Source organism: Bos mutus, chromosome 21, assembly GCF_027580195.1.
Source record: "Bos mutus isolate GX-2022 chromosome 21, NWIPB_WYAK_1.1, whole genome shotgun sequence".
Lineage (NCBI taxonomy): Eukaryota > Metazoa > Chordata > Mammalia > Artiodactyla > Bovidae > Bos > Bos mutus.
Window position 1 is genome coordinate 32,838,698 of NC_091637.1, and position 22,104 is coordinate 32,860,801.

A 22,104-nucleotide genomic window follows, 5' to 3' on the forward strand; every position below is an offset into this window, starting at 1 on the left:
CTGATTCTGACTGGTACGCAACTTTACGGCTGTCGGAGGCCGCCTCCGCGACCGCGTAGCCTTCTGGGAGTTGTAGTCAACTTCTCAGCCTTCCAGGAACTGTAGTGCACTCGCGGAATCCCGCGGAGAACACCGGTTCCCAAGTTGTTGGTATTTCCTGTTATCATCTGGGCCTGCCAGTTGTCTGACCTCTTCATCCCCCCAGCCCCACCCACACTGTTTATCACTGCAGTTTTACTGAGCCTATCTTCTATGTTTTTTAATTTTTTTAATTAAATATTTTTTTTGGCTGTGCCAGGTCTTAGATGCTGCGTGCGGAATCTTTTAGTTGCAGCGTGGGGGATCTTTAACTGCAGCATGTGAACTCAGCTCTTCCTCAGGAAACTCAGAACTCCTAACAGGCAGAAGGACTCTAGCAATTCCAAGGCTGCCTCAGAGAAAGAACTACACAGAAGTGGGTGACTTTTGACCTCTGGGAATGACAGGCGACAGGCCCGCTGGGCCCACCCTACTTCCAGGCCCCACAGCCCACGGTGCGGCTCCTGTACACAGGCCCTCATGAAGACACGTGACACAGCAGGGCACAGAGGGCCAAACGTTCCTCTTTATTATGGTTCACTCAGTTACCACAGACAGACAGGTCGGCTCAGGCAGGTCAGCTGCCAGTTGGAGAATGGTCTGTGTTTCCCAGAAACAAGGAGGGGCAGTGGGCACCAGCAGAGTACAAAAGCAGGTTACTGGCCAAAGACCTGAGGATTCGCAGAACTGACCTCAGCCTTCCTGCACCCCACCCTCAAGCCAGACCATCCAGCAGAGATGAACCTGTGCCCAGCCCCCACTTCTAGTTCAGTTCCCTCCCCAGGAAAGTGCATAGATGCCTGGAGATGCAGCATCCCAGGGCCTGGACAACCTGGGCCACGCGCGGGTATAGCAGGTCTTCCAAGGGCAGAGCCAGGGCATGGCCATCCAGGTCTGAGCCAGAAAAGAGCAAAGGCGGGTAGGACAGGAAGCTGACGGGAGGGAGCATCCAGCAGGTCAAGGATGCTGTGCTGGCAGCGAGACCGCAGGCCTCCCGGAGCTACCAAAGAGGAAGAGGAAGGGGGCCAGAGGTCTGGGCGGGGAGAGAGGGAAGGGAAGAACCTAGACCTAGGGTCTCTTTTCGAGTACTAGGGGCTGTGACAACTGCTTTCCAGAGAGAAAGTGGTAGAGAAGAGAGTCAATCACACTCTGGCCCAAGCCTAAGGGGCCATCAGGAAGATAACTCCCAGAGGCCCTGGTTCCCCTTATAGGAAAATAAAGTACCTGGAGCTCAAAGCTCAGATGGCACTTGGAAACCAGGTGCTGGGTTCTAAGCTGGAGCCACTCACAGTGGCCAGGTGGAGTTTGGTTTTTCAAGCCAAACTGCCCAGGTGGGAAGTGGGGGCGATGAGTGAGAAATGGGCAGCTGCTCCATGGCTAAGAACCCACTCCTCTTCAGGCCTCCAAGAGAGCCAGGACCTCTACCAACAACATTCTCACAATGCCTGGGACACAACAGGCCCACAGGCCTCTATCACTGTCCTGGAAAGGAAAGGGGGTTCTAATGGGGGTGAGGAAGGGCCAAGAATCAAGTCCAGTAGACAGAGGGGAGCAAGTAATCTCAATATGATAAAAAACAGGAGCCAGAGAACCTCCACTCCCACCCCACCTAACCTGAAACCACATTCCAGCTATTGTGCTTGCACACAGGGTTGGGCCTGTGCTTCTTCCTAGACCTTGAGTTCAAGTGCCCAGAACCGCCCTATGCCCAAGAGCAAGCTGGGGGGGTGGGTCAGGGGGGATGCATGATCCCCTCTCAGTTGGTCCTGCCTACCTTCTCTTCTGAGAAGACTCATCCCTCCAGGACCAGTCCTCTGAGCCTATCCCTTCCATCAGACCCAAACAGAACAGCTATTGCTCCCAGGAATCCAGTGGTCATTCAGAGACACCCAGCACCTGCCCAGTGGGCTTGAGTCAGTCAGACATCGCTCGGAGACCAGTAATTATTTACAGATCCTTTGTTCCAGCTGCACCTTGGGCTTGCCAGGTGGTGCTAGTGGTAAAGAACCCCCTGCCAATGCAGGAGACCTGAGTCAGGAAGATCCCCTGGAGGAGGAAATGGCTACCCGCTCCAGTATTCTTGCCTGGAGAATCCCATGGACAGAGGAGCCTGGTGGGCTACAGTCCATAAGGTCGCAAAGAGTCGGACATGACTGAAGCGACTTAGCAAGCACACAGCTGCACCTTTACACCTGAAAACTGCCCAGACACCACCCAGCCCTTCAGGAAAGGCAGTGCAATCTGCCCCTGTAGATGGCAGACATCACCTAGCACACAGTAGGGGTAGGGCAGGAGAATCAGGCCACAGCAGCTGCGAGTGTAGGGAGGGACACAGGCAGAGGGGCTCGAGGGGGCTCTGGGAAGTAAAGGAGGAGAAGGCAAGGCAGGGAAGAAAGGACCCTGCCTTACATTTCCATCCCCTGTGGGTCAGGTACCCAGGAGGTCTCCACATCTCTGGCTGTGTGCCCTCCCACATCAGGGCTCAGGCTCAGCTCCCCTGTCCTCTGTCTGCTTCCTGGATCTGAGAATGGGCTTCAGTCTCAGGAGCAGATACAAGTGGGACCCTCAGCCTGGAGGAAGACAAAGAAACGCCACATGGGGAGGAAAGGAGCCCTGGGGAGGCCAAGAGACCACAGGAAGCAGGAAGAGAGACAGCAGGAAGAGAGAAATGGAGGAGGAGATTGTGGGAGGTGGGAGGGGAGGGCAAAGACCCAGATCCCAAGGAGCAAGGGAAGACTCCCTGCAGGTCTCCACCCTCCCCACCAACATCCCCAGGAGTGCTAAATACTGCTGCTTCCCAGGAAGACCAAAACTGGAAACAGTTTCAGCTCATAACCTTGGGAGGGGGCCAGGCTCTCTGCTATGCCTCCCCTGCCCCATGAGGGGTCCCAGGGCCGAGGTCAGACGGAGCAGCCTGATGGGAGGGTGGAGGGCTGGTTTAGTTCTAAACGTACATCTAGCACCACAACAACAGAGACCTCCACTGCACACTATTCACAAGGGGACACAGACACTACTACCGCCGCACGGGACAGCTCCAAGTGCAGCCCACAGCGCTCAGGGTGCTGGGAGCAGAGTCCAGAGGGTGTGGGGGAGGGGGGGCACATATACGTATATATATATATAACTCTGATTCTTTGTACAAAGTGGGGGAGGAGAAAAAGGGAAGGGGGAACCCTGCTTGGTCACCACAACAGACCCTGTGGTTTGAGCCCCCACCCCACCGGCCCCCAGCCAGCTCCCGGTCGGTTGGCTGGTTCACATCTCATTGGAGTATGTGTAGTTGGGGGTGGCAGAATACTGAGTCTGCGGCTGATTCATGGCGCCCTGTGCTGCCCCCATGGCTGCATTCTGGGCCGCCTGCTGCACGTGCGGGTTCTTCCATGCTCCCGTGGTCCACTCCTCCTGAGCTTTGCTGAAACTCCCCCCGCTGCCCCGGTAGAATTTATGGACCTGTAGGGGGGAGGAGCACAAGGAAGGGTTAATCAAGGGGAAGAGGCAGCCCGTCCAGAAAAGACGCGGGAGCCAGAGGTAAGCCACCATAAAAGCCAGTCCCCGCTCCGACCCGTGCCCTGGGAGCAAAGTCCATCGAGCCATCCCAGAGTGAGTCCCTGGGAAGACCACTGGGTCTTTCTGTAACTTGGAAGAAGGGTCGTTACAGATCACGGTCCCTCCCAACACCACCCTGTAGCTCCAGAGGCGGCCACATACCATGCTGAGGGCAATGAAGGAAAAGACGGCCATGACCGTGAACAGGACGGTGGGGATGAGCATCACCACTGCTGAGCCAATGTTCGTCCCGAAGAAGGAGATGGTGGCGATCCAGCCGCTGCAGAGAAAGGCCAGCTGTGGGGCTGCCTGGCACAGTGACGGGCACCCAGGAGCCGCCCCACTAGAGTAAGGGACCTTCTCATTGCCACAGAGAGAGACCATATCAATGGATGGACAGGGCCTGTGTCAGTGCTTTAGGAAGAACCCTTGGCTCAGGAAAGAAGCTTCTCAGAGCATAAGGCTTCCTTCTCTTGGGTTATCTCATGATGCTTGATATCCCTCATCACCCCTAAAAACCACTGCCTTATTCTCCTCTGATGCTATGCTGTATCTACTAAGTTATCCTGAATCCCTTCACACTTCCAATAACTCATGGTGTTCCCACAGGCCAGGCAGCTTAGCCCACAGAAGTAAGCAAAGGACACACCCCAGTTGCCGCCCAGCTAGCCCTGGGTCAGTCCCAGACACCCTGGTCTCTTACCAGACACCCCAGCCTGGGATGCCCACGGCCTGGATGATGCTAATGACCAGCTGGGCCATGAAGGTGAAGAAGAATGCCATGAAGCTAAAGGAGCTGTCGGTCCTGCAACAGAGGAGACATCTCCTGTCACCTGGGTGGAGGGACACGGCTTCCCTGCCTTCGAGACTTCCAAGTCCTTCCAAGTGTAAGTGAGTACTCAGTGGATCTTAGTTAAGGGGTCAAAATGGGACACCATTCACCCATGGATCTTTGTAAGTTTCCATGTGTTGGACCTGTGTGTACCACACTGCACAGGAGAGATCGCCTCATGAATGGACCACTCACTGGTACATGGATGGCTGGCACAGAAATAGATGGGTCTGTTGTGGCAGGAATAAACAGCCCATGTCAAAGGGTTGGACAACCCTACTGGCACCAAGACATCAAGCTCCAGGGGTACATGAGGGGAGGGCCCCACAAGATAGAAAGTGCTGTTGGCACAATAATGGACACATGACTGGCACCAAGATTATAACCTAACTAGCACATAAACGGATGGATCCAATTGGCAAACATTAATATTAGAGGCCCAATTGGCACTGAGAGGGATAATCCATTGGCACAAAGATTGAAAATCCCACTTGACACAAGGCAGACACCCACTGGCACTAAGAGAGTTAGCCCTACTGATACATGGATGGGTAGTCCCTTTGGCACAGAGTTGGATGCCCTCGTTAGCACATAAACAGTGTCAGTGGCACATGGATGGCTTGTCCCATTGGCATGTGGGTAGATGGTCTAGTTGGCACCAAACTAGCCAGCCCCATGGGTACCGGCATGGGCAGCTAAACCAAGACAGATAGCCCCACTGGCAAAATTTGTCATGCAGCTAGTTGCCTGGGGAAGGGAAAACAAGAACAAGTCTGGTCTCTATGTTGTCCCACCCAAGGGTAGAGTGAAGAAGGAAGGACCTAAGAGGAAGGCTCTGACTCCCAGCCCTCTCACTCCAGCCTGGAGTTCCCAGGAAGCCTAAATCCTACCTGGCAGTCTGAGCTGAGGATAAAGGGAAAGTGAGCTTGGGGGACAAAAAAAAAAAAAAAAAGAGAGAAAAATATGTAGAGAAGAGACAGGGGAGATGGACAAAGATACAGGGTTAGGAGCTGGGTTCAGCACCCGTCACTTACTTGAAGGCCTTGTAAATGGGCCGAAACCAGCAGACGTAGGAGCAGGGTGTGAAGAGGATGAGCCAGAGAAAGGCGAGGCCAAAGTTGGTGGCTCCCCCGCCTCCGATCAGCCACGCGAGACAGCCCACCAGGTTCACGGCCAGCGTGACGCTATTCACTGCAGACCCAGGAGCATGTACACAGACACCAGACGGACAGCAGACACGCACAGACACCAAGGCCCACGCAGAAACACACAAGCACCACACACAGACATACCCATAACTCAGCACAGACCCACAATCAGACACAGGCAGACAGCCCAAGCCCAGAAAGATAGAGACATACACAAACACACATGCAAACCACATTTACACAGGTGCGCACCCACAAGTCACAGCAGCCAATACACACACAGAGATACATAAGATGCACACATAACACACACACACAGAGGGTATAGACTGTAAGAAAGATAACTGGGAGCTCAGCCCAGCCCCCCACACACACCCCCGTTCCTGGGGATCTGAGAACTCCAGAGAACAAAGAGTCTCCCCCGATCAGGAACTCAGAGTCTCAGCCTAGCAAGTCCTGTTAAAGAGCCCCAAAGCCTCAACCTGGGAGAAATGCTCTTCTTATAAGTATAGCCGCAGCCCCTGGCCTTCCCAGACCCACAGCAATCACCAAGCCCATGGCACAGGAAACCCATCTTCCATCTTCTCTTGCAAGGTAGGGCATGAAAAGGGGAAAGGAAAAGGAAACGTCTCTTTACGTCGTCATACCATCCGCCCCACACTTATATAGGGCAGGCAGCAGTGGCTGGGATCTCAGTCTTTCTTTAACCCTATTACACCACCTCCTCCAAGAAGTCTTCTTTCACTGCTGCAGTCTTATTCACCTCCCATCCCTCTGACCTCCTAACAACTTGGGTGCTCTCATGTTTCCCAAAGGACAAATCCCAGCCCATCAACCAAACTAGAGGTTCCCCAAGAGTGAGACCCAGGCTCCTTCTCTTCCATGCTTACATACTCTATAACTGAACCTCTGAATCACTGAATCCCTGAGTTACAGCCAGCAGGGACCTCAAGTCTCCTCATCTGATGCTTGCACTAACACACACCCAGCTCATTGGACATAAGGGTACTTGCTCCCTTCCTCCAATGTTGTTAGCCCAAGTCCCTTTAAGGCTCCACAAAGACTTGCTGAACAAGGACTCCCCTGGTGGTCCAGTGGTTAAGACTCCACCTTCCAACGCAAGGGACGGAAGTTCAATTCCTGGCCAGGAAACTAAGATCCCACGTGCCACAGGGCAACTACTGAGCCCATGCTCTCTAGAGCCCATGCTCCACAACGAGAAGCCCTTACACCCCAACTGGGGGAAAAAAGCCCCCACATGCCGCAGACCCCTCATGCCACAGCGAAGATCCAGCACAGCCAAAAATAAAATAAATTAAAAAAAAAAAAACACTTGCTGAATAAACAAAGGAAGGCAGGCTTAATCTTGGCCTCAAACAGCCAGGCATCTATGGGCTTGGCTTTTGAATAGAACTCTTTAAGCATCTCAAGGGTTATATACATTTCCTTGGGAACAAAGCATCTGGCCAGCACCTAGTAAGGACTTAGGAAGATATTTATAGCCCTTAAATCCAGCTTCTGGATGAGATCTTCTCAGGGGCAGAGTTCCCAGAGCCTAGGGCCACCGCTCCCCAAGTCTGGCCTGACAATACTGTCACATGAGAGGTACACCCCTCTCAGGGCCCCTCACAATGAGGGTAAGCATTTCTTTCTGTGAGTTTCAGCTGTGTTTCCTCATCCCTATTTATTACCACCAGATTTCCTGGAATCATGGTGTTCTCACTGATTTTATTTGCTCTTTACATAGAACACTCATTAACCTGTTTTTATTTTGTTTTGTTTTCAGTTTTAGTTTTTTTTTTTCACCCTGTTTTTCTGTTGGTTTACATCTCTCTTCACAGTCCCATCTCTCTCCAGCTCATTTCATCTAGTACCCTTGTCGTAATTATTCTAACATCACAGGCCATCAGAAACTGGAGCCTAAAAAAAAATAAAAAATAAAAAGAAACTGGAGCCTTTAACTCAACCTCAAAACCTTAGAACATGAGAACTCGAACTCTTAACACAGACCCACATGGAGGCACGGCGATCACTGAGCCAGTACCCATTTTCTACAAATGAGGAAGCTGCCTCTTGGGAAGTCGAGTGACCAGCCCAGCCTGGTCACTATATCCCAACTGAACATTCTTTTGGAGCAATCTTCCAGCGAAAGCAAGAAAAACGAGGCTTTGAGGGGAGGAGTCCTCTCCAAATCCAGACACCTGAGGTAATCACCAGAGGTTCCCTGGAAAACCACTCCCATGAGAAGATAAATGAACTGCAATGCAGGCAGAGACTCCTCACACGCACCTGGCTGCTCTGTGACGGGGGCATGAGGAGAGGCTAGATGGGAAGTGAGGGAAACTGAGGCCTAGCTGGGGAGTTGGCCCAGGAGAGGAGCCTGCAGGAGTCAGGCAGGGACAGATGCTGCAGGTGAGGCTGAAGGACCCAGGCCTGGGGGCACCCCATCCCCGTGCCCAGCACCCGCCAGCACCCGCTCCCCCGCTCCCCAGCTCTGGAACACCCCCACCCCACAGCACTCACGCATCCAGAGGTAGTAGAGGCGCTTGGTCATGCTGAGATGCTGAGGAGGGATGTCAGCCTCAAAGTCTTGGTAGAAACATGGCTTTAGCGGGATGAATTTGGGCAGTGGTGGGAAGTTGTTCACTTTCTCTGCGGGTGAGGCACATTCCACAGTTTCGCCCTGAATACTCCCCTCCCCAGTGACCTGATATGATCGCTCTCCCCCTGGCCTGGGCGGCCCTCTTGGCCCCTGTGGCCACAGGCCACTTCACCATCCCTACCAGCTCTCCTGCTGCCTCAGGTCTCCAGAGTGGCCCTGAGGCAGCACCACTGTCAGAAGAATAAAAACAGTAAACACCGTCCATCAGGCGTGGACACCGGGTCAAGGGTAGTTCTGGGCAGAAGCAGCAGGATGGTGAGTCTGGAGATGTGGGTTCCAGCCTCCACTCCAAGAATCAGTCATCACCCCTCTCTCCAGACCTCCGTTTACCCAGTGGGATGGGGGTCAAACTAGATAGACCCTACAGGTCTCTCCAGTTCTGAGCCTTTAGAAACCAGACAACCCAGAAACCAGAAGGAAAAGGTCTCAGAGTATTAGAGAGTAATGGTGACAGAAAGGATGGGGACTGAGCTCTCCATGTCACTCATCGGTCAGATGGACAGGAGGGCCAGGGAGTCAGGATGGGCTATCTCTGGTCGCCAGGTTCAGAGGTCTGACAGACAGCTAGACAGTGAGGGTCTTTGATAGATAAGTCTCGGTGGGGGACCAGGGGAAACCCAGGGGCAAGAGGACCGAAAGAATCTGATCTTCAAAAACTACGGGGTATAAACGGCCCAGGAAAAGGGCCACCCACCCTATGTCACTGTCCCGTCCTACCCATGTGGATCCACCCTCCCCTTACCTGACATGATGGCACCCGCTGGCCCAGCGGCCTGTCCACGCTTCTTTGTCTCGAACTGGAAGGAAAGAAGAGTCAGCGAAGGTTGAGGATCATGGCTCACCCAGCCAAGTACTTCTTTCAGCCCCAGCTGGGCTGGAAACTCCCCGGAGCAGGACCCGTCTTACAGAACCACCGTTCCACCAGCTCTACCCTTCCAAGGACTCCTGCCCTTGACCTCCAGGCATAAAATCTATTTTCAGAAAATCCAAGGAGAGGGTGGCAAAGGAACCTGGGAGGCCACCTCAAGCAGGTGCAAGTCAAGTGACAGAGAAAGCTTGAGGAAATTCTATTCTTGACCTTGAACACGGCAGAGCCCTGGCCCCAGGCACAGGCTGGGCTCCCCTCCCCCTGCCTTTGTCTCGAGTCATTCATTCACTTCTTGAGCATTTATAACCTGCCAGGCACTGGGGAGACAGCATGAAGAAGTGGTCCCTGCTGTTGGCATGAAACAGTCAATAACCTCGGCCGTGAACAGTATAAAAGAGAAGGATGGCTATGAAAACACACACAGCATATATTAGGTGATCTGGTCTGGGGAGTCAGGAAAGCCGTAAGGGGAGACCTGAAGAATACACAGGAGTTGCCTGAGGCAGGGCAGCCTCTTGCGCAGGGGGGAAAGCTTGCACAGATCCTGATGTGGGAAAGAGCTTCATGCTTCTGAATAAGGGAAAGAAAGCCACTGTGGCCAGAGCAGAGAGTACGTGGAGAGGGAGCAGGAATGGAGGTGGGCAGGGTGGGATTCTTGAGGCACTTAGGAGGCCAATTAGAAGGGGCTCCAAGGTGGCTCTGGGGTGTGGGGGGAGGGAGGCCCTCATGAAGACTCTCTGCCAGCTTAAACCACTGAGCAAACGGTGGGCTGTTTACTGAGAGCCCCGTCATGAGAAGAGGCGCAGGGCTCCAGGGAAGAAGAGAAGCTTCATCATGAACATACAGAGTCTGAGGTGCTGTGAGAACCTCCAGACAAGACAAAGCCTTGTAGGCTTTGGGAATATCTGGGTCACAAGCTTAGCAGGAGGCCTGTGCTGAGATAGACATCAGGTAATGGTTGGTGAGTGAAGGTTAAGGAAGCAAATGAGAGCATTTTACCAGAACAGTAACTTTGATAGATAAATACAGATATACTGAAAAACAGAAAATGGTCTATGGCCAAGCACTAAGGCAATGCAGCATCAAAATTTGGGCAGAGGGACTTCCCTGGTGGTCCCAGTGGCTAAGACTCCACGCTCCCAATGCAGGGTGTCTGGGTTCGATCCCTGGTCAAGGAACTAGATCTCACATGCCGCAACTAAGAGTTCTCTCTAAAAGATGCCACAGACTGCAAGGAAGACTGTAGATCCTCATGCGCAGCCAAATAAATAGATAAATAGAAATAGTAAAAAGAAAAAAAAAAGTGGGCAGAGATTTCTATAACGTTTAAATCAAGCAAAGCGAATCTATGGTGTTAGAAGTCAGGAGGGTAAAGGGAACACAAGCATCAGGAGTGCTGGTCGTGGTCGGTTCCTGGACCTGGGTGTTGCTGACACAGAGGTGTTGATTTTGTGAAAATCCCTCAAGCATACGATTACAATGTGTGCACTTTTCTACCTGTTATACTTCAATTACGAGTTTGCTTTAAAAGAAAAACAAACCTTCCTAGAGTTCCAGTCAAATTCCTCTGGCTCTATTGAAGATTAGGCCATCATGACCTTTTGTGGTCCCTTTGCGATATGAAATCAAACACAGATGTAAAAACCTAACAACATCTACCACAAATGGAGAAGACAGGCATGACAAAGACAAGCGTGAAATGGTTCTTTTACCCTGCTGCATTAATTGTAACATTGTAATACCAAAAGATTGGAAACAATTGACATGTCTATCAACAGCAGACTGGTTAAATAAATGATACTGGCTGTTTCTACACTGAGGAGGAAATGGCAGCCCATTCCAGTATTCTTGCAAGGAAAATTCCATGGACAGCAGAGCTTAGCATGCTGCAGTCCATGGGGTCGCAAAGAGTTGGACATGACTGAGTGGCTGAGCATGCAGGCACAGTTATTCCTAAAAATACTGATATGGAGAGCTTCACAATTACAAGCAGTTGAAAAAATGCAATGCATAGAACAGTTTAGGCTACCTCTCATGTTAAAAAAAAATAAAGCAGGGGAGAGGAGAATAAAAGTGTTTTTTGCTTTTGTCCCCAGAATCCTACTCTAGTTATTTACCCACAAATAAGAAACAACAAATATATGTTTTCAGGATGATGCTATTTTACAGTAGCAAAATGTTGGAAGCAACTGTTCGAATAAACTTTGTATATCATTCAATAGAGTAACATGTAGCTGTAAAAAAGAAGAAGATGGTATCTCTGAACTTCTATAGAATCATTTCCAGTATATACAGTTAAGTAGAAAAAGCAGGGGATTCTCTGGCAGCCCAGGGGTTAGGACTTGGCGCTTCTGCTGCAGGGGGGATGGGTTTAACCCCTGGTCAGGAAACTAAGATGCCGAGAAACAGACGCCAGGAGCCACAAGAAGTGGCCAAAAAAAAATAAAAAGCAGAGTACAAAGTATTGTAATTAGAATGCTACTTTTTATATAAAAGGAGAAACAAGAACATGCATTTATAAGTTTGTTTCTGCAAGAGAAATACAGAAAGAATAAATAAGAAACGAATGAAATGGTCATCCAGATGATGGAAGGGCTAGGATGAGTAGTGAGATTTCTCAGCGTAAAGATTTTTACAGATTTTTTTACATACAATGTCTTACGTATTCAAAAACTTACACCCGAAAGAAATGAAAGTCTAAAATTGAAATAAACACAGGGATTTTCCTGGTGGCCCAGTAGTTAAGACTCTGAGCTTCCACTGCTGAGGTCCCAGGTTCAGCTGGAACCCAGGACAGGGAACTAAGATCCTGCATTCTGGGCGATATAGCCAAAATATATATATATTGGAGAGAACCACTAAAATTGAAATAAACAAAAACAAATTAAGCTATCTGTACAGCAAACTGATAACACAATCACACAGGAAAAGGAACTGGCCAAGTGGCTTGATCTCAGTACTCTGTGTTCACTTAAAAGGATCTATCTCAACAGCAAAAACAACTAGAAAGAAATCTAAAATCTTAGCAGGTTTACTGTTGGTGTTAGTGTGGTGACTGAAACTTTTCGTATGTACCGTAGCAGAGAACATATGAGAGAATGTGTTTGTGTTGTTGGAACCTGGGTTCTCAATGTTAGATACGGAGACAGAATATGGAATATGGGAAGATAAGAAAGAGTCTTGTGATGCTGGATTTGAATTGGAGGCATCAATATGAACTCATGTCTTTAAAAATATGTGGTTGGTCCCAAGCCAGGACAAAGAAATACAACATCAGCCTAGAACATCTTGTGGTGCCAGAAATAAGCAGGAATTCAACTAATTAGTACATGTCAAAAGGACACCAATTTGAAGGGGCTACCAATCAGCCAAATTTGGGAGAATTCAGAGCATCAAAAATAATGACAGTAATATAACATGTTGAGTTTAAAAAATAATCCAAAGTGACACTCATTTTTTAAATGAGGGAGGAAGAAAGCAAGCTCTTCTTTGCAGAAGAATGCTAGCTATAAATGTAGGAGTAACAGAATTAGAAAATCTTCTAATTTTGCAATCATGAATGTCACAGCTGATTCACACAAGGATCCGCAATAGCTGCTAAGTCTTTCACTAGGTGAAAGATTGTTGGGGAAGAAGACAGTCACAGAGTCTCAAAGATGACTTACTAATTACAAAGGAGAACAGGCACTTTTACTGTGAAGAAAGTTGGCAGACGCCATCTTCACCAGGTGATCAAACTCAAACTCACCAATAATGGGACAGACATTATGGCTTCCCGGTGTGATATACCAGGAGGGGCACAGCATCACCTATGTAGTATTCCTGCCCCCAAATATTTAGCTTGAATCTAGTCAAAAGAAACAAGCAGTCAAATCCAAGTCGTGGAGCATTCTATAAACTAAACTGGCCAGGACATTAAAAAATGCCAACATCTGGGACATCCCTGGTGATCCTGTGGTTAAGAATCCCTTTGCCAATGCATGGGACATGGTTCCCTGGTCTGGGAAGATCCCACAGGCTGCGGGGTAACTAAGCCCAGGCACCACAACCACTGAAACCCGTGCGCCTAGAGCCTGTGCACGGCAACAGGAGAAGACAAAGAGGAACACAGAGAGGAGCAGTACAACAAAGAGCAGCCTCCACTCCGCTCAACCAGAGAAGGTCTGCACGCAGCAAAGAACACCCAGCACGACCATAAACAAATAAATAAAAAATTTTAATGCCAACATCCTAAAAGATAAAAAAAAAAAAAAAAAAAAAAAAGATAAGGGATTCTCTAACCTAATGGAATCTAAAGCTATATGGCAACAAAAACTAAGTGTAAACCTTGATTGGATTCTGGTTCAAGGGGGAAACAATGGGATATCAAGAAACTTGAATAGAGACTCTAGATAGTAATATTTGGGTCTATATCACATTTCTTGGGTGTGATAGTGTTCTTGAGGTTATGCAGGAAAATGTCCTTTTTCTTAGGAAATATGTGCTCCAGTGCTTAGGGGTAAAGTGTTGTGATATCTGAATCTTCAAATAGTTCAAAAAATAAGGAATAATGAATAGATATAGACAGAATCAAAGCAATGTAGCAAATGTTAACAACTGGTGAATCTCAGCAAAGTTACATGAGTGTCCCTGTTTTATTCTTTCAACTTTAAAGTTTTCAAGATAAAAAGCTGGAGGAAAAATATGAATAATATGAGTTAGGGATGATAACACATTGAAAGAAAAGAATGTGAAAGTTCAGTATAACACACAAAAGAAAGGGAGATGGGCAGGAAAAGTTCTAAGACAGAAGGAATGATGTAATTTTTTAAATCATCATTTTGTAACGCCTACGTAGAACTGACACAGGCAGGGATCATCAACGGCTGCTTAAACCGCTGGGTGAAAGATGGCTGGGGAAGAGGGGAAACACACAGTCTGAGTGTCACCGCCCAACCACCACCACCACCACATTATTTATTAATCACAAGAAAGAAAAGTTACTTCTGTAATGAAAGGATCTGGCAGGCCAAGTGACCAAACTTCTCAAACTTGCCTGATTATGGGACAATAGGACATTATGTGCTTCCTGACATGACTCATAGAAGAACACAACATCACCTATGTAGTATTACTGCCAAAATGTTTAATCTGAAAATAATTATTATAAAAAAGAATCTGACATGTCCAGATTGTGGGAAATTCTCCCAGATAAATGTTAATGTCATGAAAGATAGAAATTGGTAGAGGGACTCAGAGAGGAGACTTGCAGGAGATTGCAACCAAGTGCAATGAGTGGTCCTGGATTTTTAAATCATAGCTATAAAGGACATTTTTAGGATGAGTAGAGAAATTTGAATACAGACTGAATAGAAGATATTACTGTTGCTGCTGCTACTGCTAAGTCGCTTCAGTCGTGTCCGACTCTGTGCGACCCCACAGACGGCAGCCCACCAGGCTCCCCCGTCTCTGGGATTCTCCAGGCAAGAACACTGGAGTGGGTTGCCATTTCCTTCTCCAATGGATGAAAGTGAAAAATGAAAGTGAAGTCGCTCAGTCGTGTCTGACTCTTAGCGACCCCATGGACTGCAGCCCACCAGGCTCCTCCATCCATGGGATTTTCCAGGCAAGTAAGTGTTAAATTTCTTAGGTGCTGTGGTTACATACAATAATACTTTGGTTCTTAGAAGACACATGCTGAAGTATTTAGAAATATTATGTCTTGTCTGCTACTTATTTTCAAATCGTTCTGCAAAAAATGTCAGGAAATTTCCTGGAGGTCCACTAGTTAGAATTTATGGCAATCATTTCACAATATATACAAATATCATTATGCTGTACACCTGAAAGTAATATATGTCAATTACACTTCATAAAAATAGATAAATATTTTAAGTCAGGGAAAAAATATATAGTTGCATTTGGCTATATATACACAAAGAATCAAGAATCTCTAGTAGGACATCAATAAAAAATAATTGTGGTTCCTGGGGGACAGAGGAACTGCATAGACATGGGAGTAGACAGGAGGAATAATTTTTACTATGTATCTGGTTTTTTTTTTTTCTTCTATTTTTGGCCACACCATGAGGCATGCAGGATCTTCCAGACCAGGGATCAAACCTGTGCCCCCTGCAGTGGAAGCACGGTGTCTTAACCACTGGACGGCCAGGGAAATCCCATTTACTATGAATCTTTATACCATCAAACCCAAGACACCATCAACTTTTAGATCATTATATTATTTACCAAAAGAAAGAAAATAAAACCCACCAATTTATAATGATAAGATGCCAAAATTTCAAAGATACAGACATTAAAATGTTTTCAGAAATATCAAAGTGTTTATTTTAGAATTGATGAAATTCAGGACATCTTTTTGAATTATGAATTGTGTAAATGTATTACCTGTTTAAAAAAAAATAAATGAAAAGAAAAGTCAAGCAGAAAAGCTGGCAAAGAATGAGCAGGAGCAGTTGATGAGGCAGGAGGAAAACCAGGAGAGTGTGAAGTCTCCAAAGCCAGGAGTAGAGAGTGGACAAATGTGACAGATGCCACTGAGAGGTCCAGCATCAAAAGGCCTGGACTGAAAAATGTTCAGTTCGCTCAGCAGCAGCAAGTCACCTGTGACCCCAGCAAGAACTACTCTGGAAGTGGTAGGAGCTGGGCTGAGGGGTTGGGGGTGGTAGCAGCCAAACTATACATTAATAGTTGAACATGTAAGCTGAGAGCAGGTATAGACAACAATTTGAAGAAGCCTGCCTTGTTAGAAAACAGAAATAGGGTAATACCTGGGTAAGACAAGTAGTTCAAGGAGAGACTATGGCTCAAGGTTGTCTGTTTAGGATGTTAATAAGCTCGAGATGTGAAAGTTCCAGGGAAGAGTTGCAATTACAACAGAGACAGAACTTAATTAACGGAGCAAGCCCTTGAAACAGGGAGAAGCATGGGGTCCAGTGCAAGGAGATGGGGAGAAAAACATGATGCAAGCAGATGGGGGAGGTCTGAGGTCTTGGAAAGGACAGTGGGAGTCCCATATATCTGCTTCAATTTTCTCTGCAATATGGGAGGGAAGTTTGAGTCGAAAGGGAGGAGGTAAGAGTAGAGGATGTAACTAAGTCAGTGGGCAATTATAACACAGTCTGAGAAGTGCTCCACAAGAGCAAGTACACAAAGCTGTGAGAACCCAGAGGAGCACCTCCCTGGTCCATCCTGGAGGAGCCAGGCTTCACAGAGGAGGTGATAGCAGAGCTGAATCCTGAAGGATAAATAAGAGTTGGCCAGGAAAAGGAAGAACCAGAAAAACATGTGCAAAGGGAAGGTCAGAACTATGGCATGGCAAATTCAAGAAACAGAAAGAAGCAGAGCACAGATAAAGCCTAAAGTGGAAGGAGTGAAAAAAAGGCAAAAATAGGGCCAAGAGATGGGAGGGGCCAGTCATCCTGGCCTTAAAGGCCATGAGCAGAATTTGAGCTTTATCCTCTGAGTCTTGGGAGAGACTGAAGGATTCTATTCTTCTTTTAAAAAAAATATAACCTCAAAGTTTTTTTTTAATAAAGTGAAATTATGTTGCTTTTTAGCAACATACATAAAAATATCTGCAAGTTAAAACAAATCAAAGTCCATAAAGGAGAAAACACAGGTTCTTCCAAAATCCACCTTCTCAGAGGTCACCCCTTTAACAGTCTGACCTTTAGGTTTCTGGTTTTTATGTATACATAAGCATATATGTGGAGAAGGAAATGGCAACCCACTCTAGTATTCTTGCCTGTCAAATCCCATGGACAGAGGAGCCTGGTGGGCTACAGCTCATGAGGTCGCAAAGAGTTGGACACAATTGAACACACACACACACACAAGCATATATGACAAAAATGAGGTCATTTTATACATGCTAGTTTATAACCTGGTTCTCTCCACTCAGCAATATCCCATGAAAATGTTTCACATCAATGAATACAGGTGATTTCAACCTTTTTAATGACTGGTCAACCAGTCATTAATGTCAACAATGTCCATGGCCACGGAGCAGTCAGTTGTGACATGGGCTGATTCGGGAAATTAGAAGGTCACAGCTTCAGGGAGTGGTGGAGCAGAGGGCAGTTGCCAAGAAATGAGGGAATATGAGGAGAGGAAGAGGGATACGTCTAGCAGACTAATTTTTTAAAAAACTCAGCTGAGACTTTAATATAACACAGGGAATATTAGTGTCAAGAATGAAATATCATGCATTAAAGGATTAATAGCCATCTCTTGACAGTGAGATTGTATTATTGTCTTTCTTTTATCTTTATTTTCTAAAACGTCTACAACATCTTACATCACTTTTCTATATCTATATCACTATGCACAAAGTCATAGGTTTAAAGCAACAGCAGTTAGAGGAAGACATATAGTTAGATGGGTTTTTCCAGATAGGAGACTTGAGCACATTAATAAGCAGGGCAGACAGTATTGTTAAGGAAAAAGAGCGGAGATACTAAAGATACAGTAGAGGGGGAAACAGCTGACAGACACCGATATCTCAGGAGACAGGAAGGGCCGGCACCCATAGCACAGAGTGGGTGTATTAGACTAGGAGCCCTAGGATTCAAGAAGTAGAGAAACACAGGTATGGTTCCAACTTCCACTTACACCACTCAACTAACCCTCTACATGAGTAAAGAGGCTTTGGGATAATGGTCCAAGTTTGGACTTCTCTTCCCATGGAATAGGATGGACAGCTGATGGGAAGAGGAAAGTGATGATGGTCCCGAGAAGTGATGAAGGGACAGCTGAGGCTGGAGACCCTCCATGGAAGCAAAACGAGACTATCCTGGTATGTGACGGCCACCAGAAGTTTTCCACATTCTTAGTGTAGAGTCCAGAACTGGGAGGAATTGGGGGGGGGTGGTCTGCTCTGGGGTGGGACACACGGGCCAATGACATGGTCCCTGAGGGCAAGAGCCGGTTAAAATCCAGGACCATGAAGTCCAGGAAGGACATGGTAGGTGCCATGCTCGTGAGATAGAGAAAATGGAAGTGTCAGAGAACTTGAGGTCTCCTAGAGGTCCCAAGGCAGGTAAAGCAGAAATTGGACTGTGGTCAGAGAACAATACTGGGGTTGAAGGTTTCGGAGGTGGCCACATGCCAGCGATGACCAGACTAGGTGTAGCCAGCAGAAGGAGCAGCTGAAGGAGGCATCACCTCGTGTGAGACAATGGGATGTGGAATGGGAGACTGCAGTCCAACACTAACGTCCTCCAGGAAAACAAAGAAGAGAGGCGGAGGGAGAGCGGGCAACAGCTAGATTGTAGGAGCCTCAAGGGAATAGGCTGGAACCCTGGCTCCAACCTGATCCCCATCTGGTCCCAGGCTGCCTCCCAAAGGTGTTACAGAGAAGTCAGTGTAGCAAAGTACTGATGGTGGGAAAGCCAGCGCTCAGGGCCAGAGCACAGGGCAAGACTGCCTTGTTTGTAGACTGTTAGCCCAAAAAGAATTTAGGCATGGGAGGGCTACAGAAGGCTGAGGTCACAAGAATGGAAGGTTCCAGGATCCTCTGCTCTTCTGTCAGGGATTAGCCTTTATACTTGGGCAGGGCGAGAGGGGAGCCGCAATGACCGGCCTTTGCGAACCAAAGCTCCTAAACTGCAAAAGGAGAGAAATAGCAAGTCATTCCTCAACTGAGAGTCTTTCATAATGTTGGGAGACACTGGGAGTGCTACATATCCCCCTAAAGATGCAGGCCTAAGGGAACACTTCCTTAGTTATCAGTAAGATAGCAAATACTAACTGAATTTTGTTCAAAAGACAAACTATAATTTATTCCATTTCTAACTGTGAAGTTGAGGGGACAGAAGGTCCCACAGTAAAAAGAGTGAGGTCCATGCCAAAAAGAAGGGAGTCAAGTCTGGCCTCAGATCAGGACAGAGACCTGTGGTTTGTTCCAGGGCTCCCTACTCACCAGCATGAGCCCCATGCTTGGCATAGAAATGGTCATTTTCTTCCTGCCCACCCAGAGCTTATCTGCTAAGATGGAAGTTTCCCCCTCTGGCTCTACCTCTGGTCTCCTTACCACACACCCAATCCCATATCCCCAGCCCTGATGTCCCAGAACCAAGACTCTTTCTCAGAAAACACTACTCTCCTGGCATTGCTCACACTGTCCTGTGATGACTCTCCAGTTGTTGAGTCACTAAGTTGTGTCTGACTCCTTGTGACCACATGGACTACAGCACTCCAGGCTTCCCTGTCCTTCACTATCTCCTGGAGTTCACTCAAACTCATGTCTACTGTGTCGGTGATGCCATCCAACCATCTCATCCTCTGTTGCCCCCTTCTCCTGCCCTTAATCTTTCCCAGCATCAGGGTTTGAATCTTTCTCAGAAAACACTACTCTTTTGGCATGGCTATCACTGTCCTGTGATGACTCTCCAGTAGCCCCTACTGATCTTGTGCCTGGCAGTCAAGGCCTTGTGTCAATCAGCTACAAAGCTCCCACCCACCACCTTCTGCTTCTCGTCCACACACTGACCCGCTTTCCAGCTTCATGCCGATCATATCGAGCCATCCATCTGCTTCCAGTGACCCTAAACCAGAGCCCTGCCAATTCCTCTCAGTCCTACCGTTTTTCTCATATCCCACCTCTTTTGGAAGCCCTTCTAGACATCCCTGCTGTGCCTCCCACTATTTATATTCTGAACCAGTTATTGGGCAACGAATGCTCACTCATTCTCATCCAGTCTTTTTCTGGTTCCATCATGGATGGGGCTTCCAGAAGGGACTCAGCACAGAACAGAGCACAGAGAACAAGTCAATCACATTCTTGCTTAAGATGTGGACACAGAGCAAAGGAGCTTGGAACCTTCCATTCTTGTGACTTCAGCTTCCTGTAGCCCTCCCAAGCCCAGGGGTGGGAGTGGAGCAACAGACGCCCTCCCCACAATCAGGCTAACCCCACAGTTTCATGAGCCCTGCTGTACCTCACTTCCTCCAGCAAACCTCACAAACTCCAGGCTGTCAGCAAGAACAGAAGTGCAGCCTGCAGAGGAACAGCTCGGGGGATGGGGGCAGGGACAGGAAGAGGAAGGCAGAGGGAGAAGGGAGAAAAGGAAGAGGGAGAAAAACTGAGAGGGAAGCTCTAAACTAGAACACGCAGCTTCCTCAAGGGAGGTCAGTACTTAGTCCTATTATTTCATCCCAAGAGAAACGTGCTGGCAAAGAGATGCCCAGAGAGGGGAATCAATTTGTTCAAAGGTGGCCAGCCAGCCAGAGAAAAAGTTAAAAAAGGAACAGAGCCCAGGGCCCCTATCCAGAGCTCCTCTCCCAGGATCGTGCTAACTCTCCATGGCTTTGCTAGACCTAAGAAGACCCTCTTTCTGTGGCCCAGTGACCAGTTAGTCCTCTCTCAGCAACTCAGGCTCACCAAACCCAGATCAAATCTCAACTAGCAAGATCTGTGCAGCCCCAAACAAAATCTCCCTGCAAGAACCATTCCCCTCTTTCAGAGTCCTGCCCCTTGAAGACAGAACAGGTGGGGCATAGGCTACAAAATTTTCCAGACTTCCCCACCCCATGGGGATCAGTCACAAGGCTGGGCTCACAGGCCAGGCTTCCCAACAGCTATGCTTGGTTCCCCGCTCTGAGCCTTAGTCCAGGCCATTTCTGGAAGTGCCCTCCGTTACCTCTCTTCTCATCCAAATCTCACCTCTTCCAAGAGCAGGCTCTTGTTCACTGGCTCTTGTCTCCCTTTCTCCTTGTGCTCCTGGTGTCCACAGGAAAGTCTGCCTGGCCCTCCCTAAACCCCTCATCCTGGACTTGGGGCATTACTGGTTTGAATTGCCTGAGATGGCAAATTCTCTGTCCAAGACTCTACTTGCTTCCCCTAACCTCTAGATTGGGGGCTCCCAGAGGCAGGGACCGAGATGGGTTCCCAAGTATCTCCCCCCATCCTCGTGACCGAATCCTGTCAGCGTTACAATGAGCTCCATCTGGGCCCTCCACATACCACCCTGAAGCCCCGTTGGACCCCAGGCTCAAACCAGTGCACCCATCCCGAAAACCGGAGGTGGCTCAGACCAGTGGTCCAAAGGCCCGCTGCCTCGGTTAGGTGGGGGCTGGGGAACACAACTGCTCCTCCTGCAGGCGCCTCTTGTCAAGAAGGACCCCTAAAGAGGCCACAGTCACCCCGCCTCCAGGCGCCCCCCTCCCCGGCCGCGTGCGCCAGGAGGAGGGCCCCAGGAGGAGGACTGTTTGCTGGGAACGCCAGGTGGGCCCAAGGCCCAGGTTCCAGAATCCAGGGGTCTGACGTCATCCAAGACCCGGGTTCCCTTTTCGGGAGCCGGGAATGGGGATGGTGAGGGCTGGTGGAGGCTTGGGGCACCTAAAGCATTCTTCCCCCGCCCTAACAGGGAAGGTCACCTCGACTCTCCACCTCTCCAGCTCGACCTACCCCCTGCATCCAAAGGTGAAGCGTAGCAGGTACAAAGCTGGAGATCGGGTGACCCTCTCTCCACCTGCGCCCAACCTCCCTGCAAGGCCCTTCTCTGGGCCCTTGGACCCGGGACTCACCCGCCGCTGTCGTTCGGCTGCGGAAAGGCCACCGCGCTGCGCTGCACCCAGCGATGCGGCTCGGAGCCGGCTGCGAGCCGCTCCGGGGCTGGAGGCGGGGTGCGCGCGCGCTCGCGCACGCGCGCGCCTCGGGCCAGTTCCTCGCGCGCCCGCGCCACCTCTGCCTGCAGCAGCTGTTCTCGCGAGATTCCCGAGCTTTCACTGGGCCGCGGCTTCTGCACTCGCGAGAAGAAAGGCCTGGCCACCCCTTCACCTTGCGGGAGCTGTCCGAGGTGCTAAGTTCCGGACTCTGGGCCGGATCAGGTTGTGGGCAGGCACTACGCGGACAGGAGCAAGTCGAGAACGTCGAGGAAGAGATCCAGAAATGGGAGTCTGGTACCAACAATCAGAGCCTCGGCTTCCAAATCTGTAAACTGGGAGAATAACCTCCCATGCCAGT

The 22,104-nt window shown here is 48.9% G+C and overlaps 1 protein-coding gene across 2 annotated transcripts; it reads right to left on the minus strand.

The window, feature by feature from the left end:
* Window positions 1-598: 598 nt before the first annotated feature.
* Window positions 599-21,743, minus strand: SCAMP5 (secretory carrier membrane protein 5). Of its 2 annotated transcripts, XM_070358608.1 has the most exons (7): window positions 21,666-21,743; window positions 9,012-9,066; window positions 8,131-8,259; window positions 5,494-5,650; window positions 4,331-4,432; window positions 3,790-3,907; window positions 599-3,531 (listed from the first exon to the last, which is right to left on the minus strand). In XM_070358608.1, the coding sequence occupies exons 2-7, from the start codon at window positions 9,016-9,018 to the stop codon at window positions 3,337-3,339; spliced, it is 708 nt and encodes a 235-aa protein (XP_070214709.1). In that variant the 5' UTR covers window positions 9,019-9,066; window positions 21,666-21,743; the 3' UTR covers window positions 599-3,336. The 2 variants fall into 2 exon arrangements, with proteins under 2 accessions (XP_070214709.1, XP_070214708.1); XM_070358607.1 differs by lacking the exons at window positions 8,131-8,259; window positions 9,012-9,066; window positions 21,666-21,743 and having other exon boundaries at window positions 5,494-7,977.
* Between the last annotated feature and the right edge of the window lie 361 nt (window positions 21,744-22,104).